This window comes from Bactrocera neohumeralis, chromosome 2 (assembly GCF_024586455.1).
Source record: "Bactrocera neohumeralis isolate Rockhampton chromosome 2, APGP_CSIRO_Bneo_wtdbg2-racon-allhic-juicebox.fasta_v2, whole genome shotgun sequence".
NCBI classification, from domain to species: Eukaryota; Metazoa; Arthropoda; class Insecta; order Diptera; family Tephritidae; genus Bactrocera; species Bactrocera neohumeralis.
Genome location: NC_065919.1, coordinates 62,242,627 through 62,257,558, shown reverse-complemented (window position 1 = coordinate 62,257,558; position 14,932 = coordinate 62,242,627). Strand labels below are relative to the sequence as shown.

Below are 14,932 nucleotides of genomic sequence, written 5' to 3'. Positions count from 1 at the left end.
GTATAAAGTAGACTAAATAATTGAATAAAATGTAATGAATATTAATAAAAACTTTGTAAAAAAAATTCTAATTGCTACTTAGAAATAAAAGGTTTAAAGTCTCCATCACCGGACGCTTCATAAATTAGTTTCTTTTTTTCTTTTTTTTATGCAGTAAACAGAGATTCACGTACATTTGTATATACAGTTGAGTTCACAATAATAGCAGTGACTTTAACATAATATATAAAATTAAATTGTTTAATAAAAAAAAATTAATTTTATTTAGATTTTTTCCACAAATTTTTCATTTTATTTTTAAGTTTTTATAAATACCAAGTGAAACAAGAAAACGAAATATTGAAACAAATATCACAATATTGTGGTGTTCAATATAATAGAAGTGCAACACAAAACTCAATAAATCATATTATAAATAAAAAAAAATAGCAAATTGTTATTGGTAGACATTCAAAGTATACATTTTTCACAATTGTGGGATGTGACCAAACTTTTCAACTGAGAGGATCTGAATAAGTACATACGACGCTTCCTTATTTCTCTAGGATCTCGCTTCAGGATCTTTTTTAAGGCAACTGGAGTATGCGTCGATCAACTTCTCTAGTGTTTTTTGCTTTTTCGTCAACATGTTTCGGGTTAATGCTTGTTGTCCCGTCCTACACCATTTGATCAGAGCACCCGAGCGTTCTATTCGCAATACCATCGCCCATCTTGAGGTATTAATTATTGGATAATATTCGACCGAATAGACCACGTCCAGCGCGCAGCCGTAGCTGAGAGTGTATACGAAGACTATGGAGTGTCAATTCAGCACCGTTCGCAGCAACTCGGACTTGATTGTGCAAGAACTGAAACCGCCCGATCTTCTAAAGCGACATCGCTTCGCTCTATGGGCTCTTGAAATGTTCCAAAAAGATTCGACGTTTTCAAGTCAAATTTTGTTCAGCGATGAGACCCATTTCTGGCTTAATGGGTATGTAAACAAGCAAAATTGCCGCATTTGGGACGAAGAGCAACCTGAAGAGATTCAAGAACTGCCATTTCATCCGAAAAAAAAGCAATGGTTTGATATGTTTTGTGGGCTGGTAGAATCATCGGTTCATATTTTTTAAAGAATGATGCCTGTGAGAACGCGACCGTTATCGCGTCATGATAACCGACTATTGGATGCCTGAAATCAGATTCGTAGCCGCGGCAAAAATTTGAAAGAGATAATCTTCAAAAAATAATTGTCAAAGAATGTTTTTTCGAATGATAATAAACATTTCCAATTGAATTTGAAGTTTCTGTGTTTTTCTTTCAAAAAAGTAGGGAAGCTCGAAATGGATCATTGCCCACTTTTCAGTGTTTTACAGAATTTGTTTGACAAGAAATATTAGATACCACTTAGATATTTATTTGAATAGTGTTAATAGAGGGCGCTTTTTGTTTTACTCGCAAAATACCGTTACAAGTACTGCTAGAAGACTGCTTCGTGTTCATGTTCTGACATCACACATTTTTTGGATCAAGTGTTTTTCTCAATTATTTTGAACACAGCTGTATGTATATACATATTGATTCATACAGTTAAACTTCTTTAACTTGCACATAGAAAAAAATCGAATAATGAAATTAAATTAAATTAAATAAATATAATTTTACAAAATTCACCGAAAACCAGAAATTATCTGAAATACATATGCATGTACAGTTTCCACTCTCACCCGACAATTCATTTGCAAAAATTTCATAAACTGGTTTCAGTGATAAGTCTTACAATGGATATAAATCCGGATCTGCTTCGAATACATATACATATGTACGTCACTTTGATGCTCTCATTACAATTAATAATAGAAACTTAATTGTAACCAAACCAAAATTTGTGAAAAAAGATTGTCTAACAGTACCGAAAATAATTTACTAACAAAAAAAAAAACATTTAAAATAGTAATTTTTTCATTTCTCTGACTACACCAAACTAGTTCCACAAAAACATAATCTCTAAAAATTAATTTCTATACTTTTCTTGTAAACTAATATTATAAGCGATCAAATAACGACGTTTTACTGTAAATTCTGCCTTACCAAAATTTCTCTACATTTCTTTACTCACAATTAACGTAGGAGAGAGCTTTCACGATGATCCACGATCGCACTCCGCTTCTAAATACATACTACATAAGTACATCGGCCTACATACATACATACGCACATATGCACATATAAATATTGCAGAAGCATACAGCAACAGCCAATACAAAAAAATTCTATGCAAATTCAAACGGAGTGCCAGAAATATACATACTTATGTACATGTTTGCGTCAGCGAGAGCAAATAGTTGCCCTTCACATTGACCATTAAATTATTATACTAATACACAATGCTTTTTCGACGGTGGCGGACCTTAGGGTGAGGGGTGTTACATAAGTGGAGTTCGCTGTGCATGCAAAGAGGTTGTCACGTTAGACATTTATTTAGTCTGTCGGTGTCGATTTTGGAAGGCTATTTCACGCTCAGTGGACACTTTAGATTCTAGGGACAATGTCGGCTCTTTGTCTGCATGGATGGTGGTTTGATTTAATTACAACATTCACTGACCAAAGTCGCTGAAACTGTTGATGGATCCACTGTGTATTACAGTCACGGCGTGCCTACAGTTTTCTTGTATCCAAAGTATGGTCGACGTACTGTTCGATGTTGTCGCGGTAATTAAGGAAAGACATCTTGATGTGCCTAAGAAACAGCTCCGCTTCAAGCAGACGACTTCAGGACTGGTTTCTACGAATACATCCAAGCATAAACTGCTTGGAGAGAAGTTTCATATTTCATTTGATTTCTTGACCGGAAGCATTGGAACATCGCTATATAAATGTACAAAAGGAGACATAATGAGCCATCTTGTCATAGTTCGGAATGCAATATTTTGACACATCTGAAGCTTCTTCTTCTGAAGCTGCGTTTCACTACTTTCATGCCACCATATCGGTGTGACGTAGTTTATCACCGGCCATACCGACTACATTATTGCAAACAATGTTTCTTAGACCTTTCCCCAGGATTTGTCGGCTAGCGACTTGAGAATTGGTTGTGGCTCTGTACATTTCCAATAATTGAGGTCATATGAGGAGTAAAGAAGCACAGTCTGTCAAATGTGACACCTAAAATCTTGGAGTTGTTGTCAGTCCGAATTAACGTCATCGACTGTGGTATTACGACCGTCTGTGCTCCTTCGTCTAGTTAGTACATATGGTCGCTGTGGATTTACTGGCGAGTGTAAAAAGCAACTTGCAAAAAAAAAAGAAGCGAGAAAGGTCGACCGTGCTGTCGAAGGTGATGAATTGTTATTTCTACTTTACTCTCGGTTGAAAAGGACCTGGGGGATGTTCGATCAAGCATGTCACTGCACCAATATTGCGACACTGTTGTTTTGATGTGGCTGATACTTATACAGCAACATTTTTGCGTCGAATATGATGCTTTGCTATACTGCCGCAGTGATCAAGACTCGAAAATCCCCTGCATCTTAGTCCATTTATTCGACATAAAAAAAGAAAGATAGAATTTGTCATATTCATACATTTAAATTTTCAATCCATAGTAGTCTGAGATCATTATTGCTAATGTAATTGTGTATTTCTAAGCAAAAGATATGTGTTTTTTCAAAGATCAAATAAAATTTTGTATTAATAAACATATTTACTTGTTGGCTGAACATATTACTTACCTATAATAAAAGTATAAATTCCATTGAGCCTAAATGTATGCAAGTGAATTTGACTATTATTTATATTACATATTCATGACCGCCGATTTGAAAAAAAAAAAAATAAGAAAAAAATGTAATCGCACTATAGCAGAAAATTCTGAAGCTCCTTTGGAGTTCAATTTACCTTGCGTTTAAGCGTATATATTTTTAATTTTTTTACTGTTTTACCCAAAGAGAATCCTTTTCATCGAGTTCAGTAATTTGCTTGATATGCTGGCGATCGTACGCCATTGAACGTTTGCTGGAGAAGGAAATATCCACTCACTCCTCAAAACACCTGCCACAACACCCTGTAAATCGGTTTTAGGAATTTTAATGTACGCTTAGTTCTCCAAGTAGCTGTTAAGAGTCCCTCGCTTTGGCCGCAAACACAAAAACATATTTTATACAATATTTATTACAATACATTATTTTGTTTCATTCAAACCGTTATTTGTATATTAAAAATAATGATATCTCGCAGCTACAAAAATGATGTATTTAATTTTAAATAAATTGCAATAGTTAAATTAGTAAACCTAAATAGTGAAAAATAATCAGAAAAAAAACTAAATCTTCTTTATATTTGTATTTACTCCGAATTTAATGAGTAACTGACTAACGCTAGTAAAAAAGGATTTCTTTTATGATAGCAAATGCGCGTGTGGCTAAGTATTCATATGTTTCGTATGTATGTATGTTTGTAAGCATTGTAGTTGAAGTCTCTGTGTGGTTTGTTTTGGTGTATAATTGGCATTTCTATTTCTTATTGGTATGTTTTAAGCGGCGTATGGAAATAGTTAAAATATTTTTTTGTGTTTTTATTTAATTTATTTTCATTTCAGTTAAGCACACCAGTAAACAAACACAACTCACTTTCAAAATGTTATACTAAAGTTCCTCTTTCATTTATAGTTTTATAAAATTTAAGAACAGCTTAAAATGATGTATTTTTTTTTCTTTTGTTTTAGAAGGTAGATATATGTATGTATATATATATATTAAATTTTTTATTACAGAAAGAACGAAATCCATTAAAAAAATCATCCACCAACAAGATTATGTAAAGCAAATTACTGGTAAATAAACACAGCAATTAGGATCGTTTGTCTCACACACTTTTTCTGCAACGCTCTCAAGTAAGCACACAATTTGTAATATGTTTGTTTGTAATTGAAGTTTTTATGCAGAGAAATTATACAAATTATACTAAATACGTTGGTTGTTTAACTGTTAATTGTTTTCTTAAATTTGAATTTTTGTTTTTGCTTTTGATTAGGTATAGGATTACACCATTGACGCTATGCTTTGCTATATATAACCCAATTAGGAGTGCGAAGCACGTGTGAAGGAACGAGTGAATCGTCCATCATCACCTTTTTTATATTTTTTAAGTGTTTTTCCTTTTTTAATGGTTTATAACCTACGCAAAATGTATGGTTGTGTGTGTGTAGTAGTAGTATATTGGGGGCCTGCGGTCTGACTTTGCGTATAATTTCTGAAAAGGGTACTTTTTTCCACACACATTTCTCAATTGCGCTAAAACTTGTTAGCATTACGCAATAATACATTGGGTGTGTGGAGCACAAAATTGAAAATTATCAAAAAGTATAATGAAAAGTATTTGCGTGCCTTTTCGTAACCATACCATTTAGCGCACACATACATATGTACATCATCGCATGTACACTTTCAACTTTCGTGTACGTGCATATTTTGTATCGAATTTATCAGTTTTATGACTTCGCCAATGCTACCACTCTCTATGCTGACACAACAAATATCGGCTCTCATCTCATCAAGTCTGTCTACACGTATAAATCAGTCTCTACTCTATGCTGTAATACACGCCGCTGCATCATACACTTTACGCTGTAACTGTATCTTAAACTTTTTGCTTAACGCTTTTTGCCTCTCTCCTGCGCACGCAGTTCTTAATGTTATATGGTATTCTTGCGTATTTTTTTATATGGTTTTATTGTTTTATCTCTGATTTATCTTTTAAATTTTCTTCTGAAGAATATATAATTTTAATTTAATTAATTAATTAATTATAAATGTAATAATAATAAGTAAGTTGATTTATGTGTTTTTGTTGTTGTATTTTATGAATCAATTTGTAATTTTATTCCTTTTCTTTATTTTTTTTCCCCGCAGATTTTTATTTTGCTTTCTGTGGCGTTTTTCTTCTCTCTTGTTTTACGCATAATTCTTGCTTACTCTTGAATTAATGCAGTGTTTTTTTATTGTTTTAATATTTTTTCATATTTTTTATTTGCTGAAGAAGAATTGTTTCACATTGTGGTTTTGGTTGCTTTTGCTGTTGTTGTTGCTTCTGCTATATATTTTTAAACCTTTACTTTGGAGCGCTATGCCATTGTAGTTGCTATTGTTGATTTTATTATATTGTTGTTGTTGGTCTTGATGATGTTATAGCAATCCTTCATTCTGTTGCCATTCTTGTTGCTATTGTTGCTGTTGTTACTAGTTGACGGATCGATAGTACGAACTGGAGCGCATCACATAGCATACTTTCTAGTCCACTCTCGTGCCAATTCATTATATTTTTCCCGATCGGTTTTATATATTCTTGCAATCTCTGGTACAAGCGGATCGTCTGGATTTGGATCACAGAGAAGAGAGCAAATCGATAGTAAAACTGTAAGAAATGATTAATGGAATTATCATTAATAAATTTATTTCAATTTGGAAAGTTACGAAGTGTATACCAACCTTTTGAAATAGTTAATGCTGGCGACCACTGAGATCTTAAAATGTCGAGGCAAATCGATCCGTTACTGTTAATGTTTGGATGGTATATACGCGTTGTAAAAGCCACTTTAGGCGGTTTGAAAGGATAATCTGTTGGAAAATGAATTGTTAAGAAAAACACGCCACCTTGGTACGGGCTGTCAGGCTGCAAAACGTAAAGAAATATTTATAAGAAAATTATTATATTGCTTTAGTCACAGTCAGTGCTTTGTTCAACTGATGTGTATACAATTATTTTTATATTTTTTTGGGGATTTTCAGAAATCAGCAAACAAAATAATTAATAGATACTAAAAATAAGTGACCTTTCACTAATGCATAATGCGACCAGTTCGATAAAGTAAAGGTGGCATCTTTATTAAAATAGAAAGTTCGAAAAAGCAACTACATATCTCACAGCTGCTGTTATGCAATAAAACGCAAAATTTACAGCGAAAAAAATTGAACAAAAATAATCAATTAGCTGGAACTCTCTTTGTAAATAATGATTTTTATATACTTTCTTGATGCCTTTTTTCAAATTTATTAGAATAAATAACGAAGAAGTTGCTTAAAATGCACTTAAAAGCTTCTCTACGTTTTTCAATGCGGAGCGTCTAGTTTTATGCAAGAGCATCAGCAAGGCAAATTGCGCATCATCCCAATCATCTGATATTTTTTTCACTATTGTGCAACTCTGTGAAAACATATTGTTTCTTGAAGCATGAATTAGAGACAAACTTCAAAAATTTCTTAACATTAATTTTTTAATTAGGTTGATGCGACATATAAACAAGATCTTGATTTTAATTGCTCAGTTTGTATGATAGCTACATATAAGGTAGTCCGATTTGAACAATAAGTTTGGAGATTATAGCCAAGGCTTGGATAAAAATCCATGGTAAATTTCGTGAGGATATCTTGACAAGGAAAAACGTTTGTTTCATATAAGATCTTGACAAGATCAGTTCAGTTCAGTTTGTACGACAGCTAAGTAACATGATATCGTTGAAACCGACAAAGAAGCAGCTTCGTGGGCAGAGAAGTACGTGCTTAAAAACTTAGGTCGATATATCAAAGACTGATAGATTTGTAGTTGTATACGCGCACGGACGAAAAAGTTCTCAAAATTTCTTCTTGAATGGTTTTTGCCGTTGTAGCTCGTCACGCTAATCATTTATATAATACTTTGAAGGGCCTCCGACTTTTCTTTCTGGGTGTTGCGAACTACGTGGCAAACTTAAGATACTCTGTACACCCCGTACAAAAAAACCATTACATATGCAAATTCTTACCGGTCCCATTATTGTAGCTTGCCAGTGAAATACTGAAAAAGAAAAGAAAAAATTGTGATTAATTTTATTTAGAATAAGTAAAATACATAGATAAGCGATTGCCTGAGAATTAAAAACAACTATCGGAAACTACTGAATCGTATATTACAATGACTAAAAACAAACATGAATCTTGTGTTTGATACAAACATTTATAAATATATCTTTCTTATCTCTATCTACAAGCAAAAAAAAACTATAGAAAAATACATACATACATATGTATGTAAGTGGAAGAATCTTGAACAGAAACTCAGAGCACCTTAAACGTCTTTAAAGTCCTTGTGAAATATTACAAATATACACACTCTTTTAATTATTTACAGATTTCGATTTATTATTAAGTGGCATTTTATCTTTTACAGCTCATTTCGTTTCACTTGCACATATTCAAGCAACTTATTCACTTTTAGCAAATTATCACTACCGGTATATTATATCGTATTTGTATATGCATACTGAAATTAATTGATCGCACTGTTCGAAAGCATAACAGCTGCTCAGTGCTGAGTACACTAACAACTGCTGTTGGTACAACAGCTGTCACACAACCCCCACAAAGTGTACAATATCTTTCTACCCAGATCCAATAAATTCGAAACAACCTCCATTACTCCACGGCCACCACTACCCTACATTTATGAACACCCGCACAGCACAAATGCACCTAGCCACGGATAAACCAAACGACACGCTGTTCTCAATGCGGTCGCTCTGCTGCTACCAAAAAAGCGCTGGCGTTGCAGCAAGCAGCATTTATGCAGTTGCTGCGACTTCATTTGAATTTATTCGACTGCAACCGACACCCACCCGTAATGGTCTACTATAAAGTCTCATTGCCACCGACCCGACAAAACGAAGCTTCGCAGTTGAAGTGGAGTGCAGCACTGTGGAGTTTAGCAAGCAGTTTTTTTTATTTCGATTGCAATGGGGATGGTAGCGTTATACAAAATCAACGATGCAGATGGTTGCTTGGTTGGTGGGTTGAAAGGTAACTCTTGGTGTGGTTCACATTGAAATTTTAATGGGTGTAGACAAGCAGTGAGAATTGCTATATTGTGCTACATACATGGAATGTTATGCCCCAAACATTCAAATAGTAGTACCATATGTACATATGTAGTTAGATGCAGCGTGGTGGTAGTAGTATACAATAAATATTACTCTTTGGTGTTATGGAAAATGAATGCCGTCTTTGTTAAACGTGTATACATACATTTGAATATAATATATGTCTATAGCCAGTAAGTATTGACCATTATTTTTTATATTTTGTTTCTAACTTATCTATATTGTAACTATTAAGGTAATTATTCCGTAATCTATAATAAATTAATGAGCAATTTAAATGGCAATGAAGATGCGTAATCGTCATGAGAGCAATCTGAATTGGAAAACCCCCACAATTAGAATTATTACTTTGCAAAATTTTAATTTGTTTAAAATAAAACAAAAACCTTTGTTTGTATGATAGTGCGGAACAGGCTTACGGATTTATAATTATAAGAATTGAAATGTTAGCGCTACCACATTTGATGCTTTCTTGTTTTAATTAGAAATATGTAAAGCAAACACATACATACATATGTATGAGTATCAGAAAAAACGTAACCTTCCGCATTATTAACACCCTTAGCAGGAGCATATTTTATAACAAAAAAAAAGAGTATAAATGGGAGCTATGTATTGTATATCTATATCTTGTGACCTATGCGAAATTTCGTAAAGATAGCTTGACAAATAAAAAAGTTACCTATACAAGGACGCGAGTTTGATCGGCCAATTTGTATGGCAGCTATATGCACAAGTGTTCCGATCTTCACAACATGATCTTAGATTTTACCTATGCTTTAGATAATACTTATTCGAAATTTCGTGACGATACCGTCGTTCCCAGGACAGTCGGTTCCAAATATCCGGAACGGAACCGGATTCTTTGTCCGGCCAAGGGCTGTCAACTCGTCACCATTTCACGAAATTACTTCAGGAATGTTTTCTGTTGCAACAAGAACAACATCATTCATAAATAAATTTTATAAAGTCTCTGACGTTTTCTCTTTTAGACGTTGAACTTTTCACAAATATTTCATAATTAATAATATATTAGCAAACAACAAAGTGTAAACAAATTAAATAAACTTAATTTATACATATAAGTATGTATATGTGGTAAACACAATAATCACATTATACTTACAATCATCGCCGACTGGTCCAGCTGAACATTGTGCAGGTGGATCTCTGCCCAGATCTTGTAGTTCCTAAAAATATATTGCAAAATCAATAACAATTCATACATATTGGCTGAAATTATTCTAAATTTAAATGCATTTTAGGCAAGATTTAATTGCGAAATTGTTTTTAATTTTCAATCATTGTTTGAATTTCCAAGAACACCGTAATGTAGTTAATAAAAATGTAATATTTGTCATGTGCACGAAAAAAATTTCCCAAGTGTACACAGGTAGCCAAGCGTAAAGTGAACAAAACCAGCGCAATTTTGCATTTATGCCAACAGTATAAACAGAATAACAATATGGTTAAAAAAAATAATCATAACGTAAAGTTCGTTGGCCCTTTCCAAATTCTGGCAAAGTGTATATGTTGGGAACATTGTATTAAGCAGAAGAAAAACAGGAGACGACAACGGCCGACACAAATGGTCATTTTATATAGACAACGCAGAGTGTAATGTACACGCGTTTGTACGCACACCAATTAACGTTTAGGCTTTACTGCTGGTATTGCTTTCCAAAATGGAAAATAAAACATAGTAAAAAATAAAACAAAAGTTATGTTACGGCGACTGAATCAAAGGTTATACATTAATATTCACAACTAACTGCAGTTGATGAGATTAACCCAAAGTAGTTTCTATGTTACACACATTTATTAGAAGGCGAAAGAATATATTCCATTATCAATACGACAAGCAGCAACATCATCGAGCTAAAAGTTAGAAATGCGCGTGTATACTGTCAAAATGCCATAAGGCTAGCAACAAAAAGCCTGCGACACCGCATATATGCTTTGAGGAAACTAAGAAAACAGAATTTTATAAATACATATGTATATAAAAATAAATTGGCTAACGGAGTGGCTGGCAAATGTCGCCTGAATATAGATTGCTCTTGTTGAGCGATGAGAAACAGTTGCATAGGTATAAACTTTACAAAACTACAGGAATATTAGAACTTTAGTTTTGCAGTCAACAATTACACAATATTGGGACTTTTTTTTTTAGGTAGCATTAGCTTTTACCAAAAATTACTTTAATTGCCGGTAACTGCTCTTATTTCGCTCACCATAATTTTTTAGTTATGAACGGGAAAATTTTTCACAACGTAAACAGTTGAGGTTGGCGTATGGTCTGCATGACTCATGTACAGCTCCAATTGCATTGTTGGTGTGGATCAAAGCATTGTCTTGGCAATGGTGACTGCAAAGTTTTTGACGCAGACAGCGACTCAATCGTTTTGTTCCGCGTACGTTTACGTGAGTTTAAGCACATACATAGTATATAGATATTTTAAAGATCTTGAACAGAGGGAAAATAGAGCAAAGGAAGCAGATTGTTTTGGACACAAAAAAAAACTTACGACTTTACCTTATGCACCTGAAATAACAGGTAAGCTGGAAAAAAAATATAGGACATTAATTCACTTATGTTGCTTTGTAAATAAATTTTATAAAGCACGTTTTTTTTTAATTATTACTCTGTTTGCTCTGCTAAACAATGATACAAATACATTTTATGTTTATATAAATTGTCCAATACATTTATTTCCTATCAGTGAATCACCGAACCCAATAATATTCACATTTAATATTTAATATATTTCCCTTTTATATCAGCAAAAACCTAACAAATAAAAATGGGTATATATACAAAAGCTCCCTTTCATTATTTCCAATTGGTCATTTTCAACTCTTATTTAGATTTTTAAATAAGCAAAGAATTCCCAGTTTCATTTACAAATTCAATGGCCATGACGATGACGGAAACAGCGACGCCACCGTCGCGTTTAGCAGATACGTCGCTGTAAACAGCTACGTACGAAAAAGTAGCAAAGCAAAAACAGCGGACTATAGTCATTGAAATGGATAAAATAGAAAACAGTGTTGCTTTAAGGTTATGAGTGTAAATAATTCCTCTTTAATTTATATATAATTTAATAGCGTATAAGCAAAACGGAAAAACATTCATTTTTATGTAACTAAAAATTGGTACTTTTTGGAACCAAATAAAAAAATGCTGAATTTTACAAATTTATCAATGCAGCAATACGGTTGAAAAGCAAATTAAAAACAAACACTAATGTAATAATTTCTTTAAGAAAGTTTAAGCCATATCTAAAAACAAAGCTCAAGCGGAAAATATGGTTGTAACAAATAAAATACATAAGTATGTAAAACCTAACGAATTTGTAGACGGCAGACAAAAACAGAATCCGGCAAGTCAAACAGCAGAAGGCAACACTGTTGCAAACGATAGTACACGAAGTCGAAACACTGTGGAGACGATTAGACATCAACTACGTTAACGTCGCAGTAAACTGCATACTACAATTTCATATACGCCGACTGCAATATCGCAAAATTTATATGTTTAATTGGAATAAATACTCCAAAATAGATGCAACTCTTTAATTAAAAAAACGGTATAAAATCAAATTACTTATACAAATTATACCAATATAGCAACTTTTAGCGTTCATTAGTCTGGTATGTAGTGAGCAGCAGCAACGGAGCAGCGCTGCGACAGAAGCGTCGTCACGATTGGAGTGAATCGAATATTCCGATATAGTGAATTTCATGTGAGGAAAAGAAATGGAAAGTACCATCAGCGCTACTACGACCGCGCTGCTACTGAACTATTTCCTTCTTGTTTCCATATTTATCTCGAAGGTTTTTGTTTCCTTTTTGTTAACTTTTTATGCGGCTGACTGGAAGAAAGGATATAAAGAATATTGGATATACCGAAGGGCAAAACCAACAAATAACTTTTAGGAGGGGTATATGTACAAAACTTTTTTATACCATTTCAGTTATAAATTAAAATCTGAACAAGCATTTAAAATGTTTAATAATCATGCTATTTGTGTTAAAAGTAAGGTTAGAAATATGCTGGATTTTTAATTGCCGATTAGCGATGCTCAGGCATATAAATTACTATGTATACTAACGAATTGAGTAACAAATCCAGATCACATCGTGCAAACGTACATATAACAAAACTATATCACAATTAGACTGTAGTATTATGCACAACAATAATCTGAAACTTATTTACATATAAAGTAATTCTTTACGGTATTCTAAATTATTTGCACTTTAAAATTCACTAGTTTTTAATTGTTTTTATATCACGGAGAAACACTAAAGTTCAACAATGACATCGATGTTCAATATCAACCAGTCAGTCTGAAAGTTAAGTTCCCTCATACGCCAATATTTACCGGAAAGTTTAGTTCTTGTTACCTCAAAATGACAACCGCTCAATACTTCTGCATAATTTAATTTACATAGTACGTTTGCAATTTAAAATTTCTTTTCTCTAATTTTCCTGTCAGTAAATTGTCACAATGAACATGAGACGTCGTGGTCGTTGCTATCGCTAGCACTGTCGGTGCTTCGTCGCCCATTTTCGATCAATTCTTCCCCGTCATTTCTTCTGCTGGCTCATCGTTTCACGTTATTTCTTGCATAAAGAAGTTTCGCACCATGCCCTAAAATGCATTTCAATTGCTGCCTATATATTTAACGTATTAAACATACCTTATTAATTCTTTTTAACGCCATTTTGTTGAAATTTTATTTTTAATGTGTGTGTGGAGCGTAGCGCACAAACTAAATTTCTATTAAAAAAAAGAAAATTTTCCTTCTTTGCCGTTTAAAGCCCACGAGTACGACGAATTCAATTCTCGCAGCAATCGCACTGAATTTTTGTCTCGACGAACTACCACGACCAATCAGACCGAATAATTACGAAGACCAAAACTACCAGACTCGATTCACTTCGGCACTCGTCTGCAACAAAGTCGATTAAGCGGTGCGGCTACTAACTATATCCGTCCCTTATGAGGACACCTGTAGTGTGACTAGCGCAACTACAACTACTTATGGTCGCACTTGGTCAATGGTGCGCGGAAGCAAGACAAAACTCAACGTCTAGTCGCTTTTATTTTTGACAGCCGGAATTTAAGCAATTCGGCGAAATATTTTTCGCACACTTTTACACTTTTTCGCTTATTAGATTCTGTAACTCGATTTCAATGTCTGATGCGTTTTTCTTATTATCGTTTTTCACAACTTTTGAAAGCCACACAAACCGATTTACTCGATTCACAGTTTTCCTGAAAAACTAAAAGAAAAATATTCCGCCTACTTTAAAGGCATTCACCAAGCTAATGAGTTTTTAGATAACTTTCTTGAGGTGAAATCTGAATATACACAAGGGTTACCTCCAACCGAATGGCAATCGTCGTTAACGCGGCTCGCAGAGTTTCGCTTCTTTGTGGCTTTGCTAATATTTTTCCAATTGGTGTCAACGAAGATTTCAAATGGAACTATGGCGGCAGACTCACACGTTCTACACTTACTTTAGAATTTATGTTTTAATGTACCATAGATATTTGTTTAAAGCGAACTCAATAGATAGAAAACTTTAATAAATTTATTATGCTGGTCATTTGAATTTATATCCGAAAGTTTCACTATTTTCACTAAAATTTGTATTGGATTTGTCACGCAGGAAAGTTCTATTCTCCTGTTTCACTCGCACGTATTATGTTGAGAGAAGGGTTAGATTAATGTATAAGTGAAATAAAGGTAGCCTTTATGGACTTCGGTCGATAATGTAGTTTCAGAAAACAAAACAGGGGTCAAATAAGAATTTCAACCACGTTGATATGCAAAAATTAAATAATTTATATTTATGAAATGTATCTTTATTTATAAAAAAAGAAATATTTTGAATACCTAAGATTAATATTGCAATAAATTTATTTTTAAAATATGGCTACATTAATGCTGTATACCTTTTCTTATCTTTCAAAAAAGTATGAAACGGTTTTATTTTATGAATCCTTTTACTTTTAAAAGATATTCATAACT

At 33.4% G+C, this 14,932-nt stretch overlaps 1 protein-coding gene across 3 annotated transcripts; it reads right to left on the bottom strand.

Moving 5' to 3' along the window:
• Nucleotides 1-4,889: 4,889 nt before the first annotated feature.
• Nucleotides 4,890-14,542, bottom strand: LOC126759277 (ubiquitin-conjugating enzyme E2-17 kDa). Of its 3 annotated transcripts, none has more exons than XM_050474021.1 (6): nt 14,281-14,542; nt 13,595-14,203; nt 10,014-10,077; nt 7,778-7,809; nt 6,465-6,648; nt 4,890-6,390 (listed from the first exon to the last, which is right to left on the bottom strand). In XM_050474021.1, the coding sequence occupies exons 2-6, from the start codon at nt 13,616-13,618 to the stop codon at nt 6,251-6,253; spliced, it is 444 nt and encodes a 147-aa protein (XP_050329978.1). In that variant the 5' UTR covers nt 13,619-14,203; nt 14,281-14,542; the 3' UTR covers nt 4,890-6,250. The 3 variants fall into 3 exon arrangements, with proteins under 3 accessions (XP_050329978.1, XP_050329986.1, XP_050329970.1); XM_050474029.1 differs by having other exon boundaries at nt 13,595-14,180; XM_050474013.1 differs by lacking the exon at nt 14,281-14,542 and having other exon boundaries at nt 13,595-14,257.
• Between the last annotated feature and the right edge of the window lie 390 nt (nt 14,543-14,932).

Coding starts and splice junctions, on each gene's coding strand:
- LOC126759277 (XM_050474021.1), bottom strand. CDS start 13,618: ATGGCGTTAAAAAGAATTAATAAG. Junction 7,810..10,013: donor TGGACCAGTCGGCGATGATT/GTAAGTATAATG, acceptor TTTCTTTTTCAG/TATTTCACTGGCAAGCTACA. Junction 6,649..7,777: donor AAGCTACAATAATGGGACCG/GTAAGAATTTGC, acceptor TACGTTTTGCAG/CCTGACAGCCCGTACCAAGG.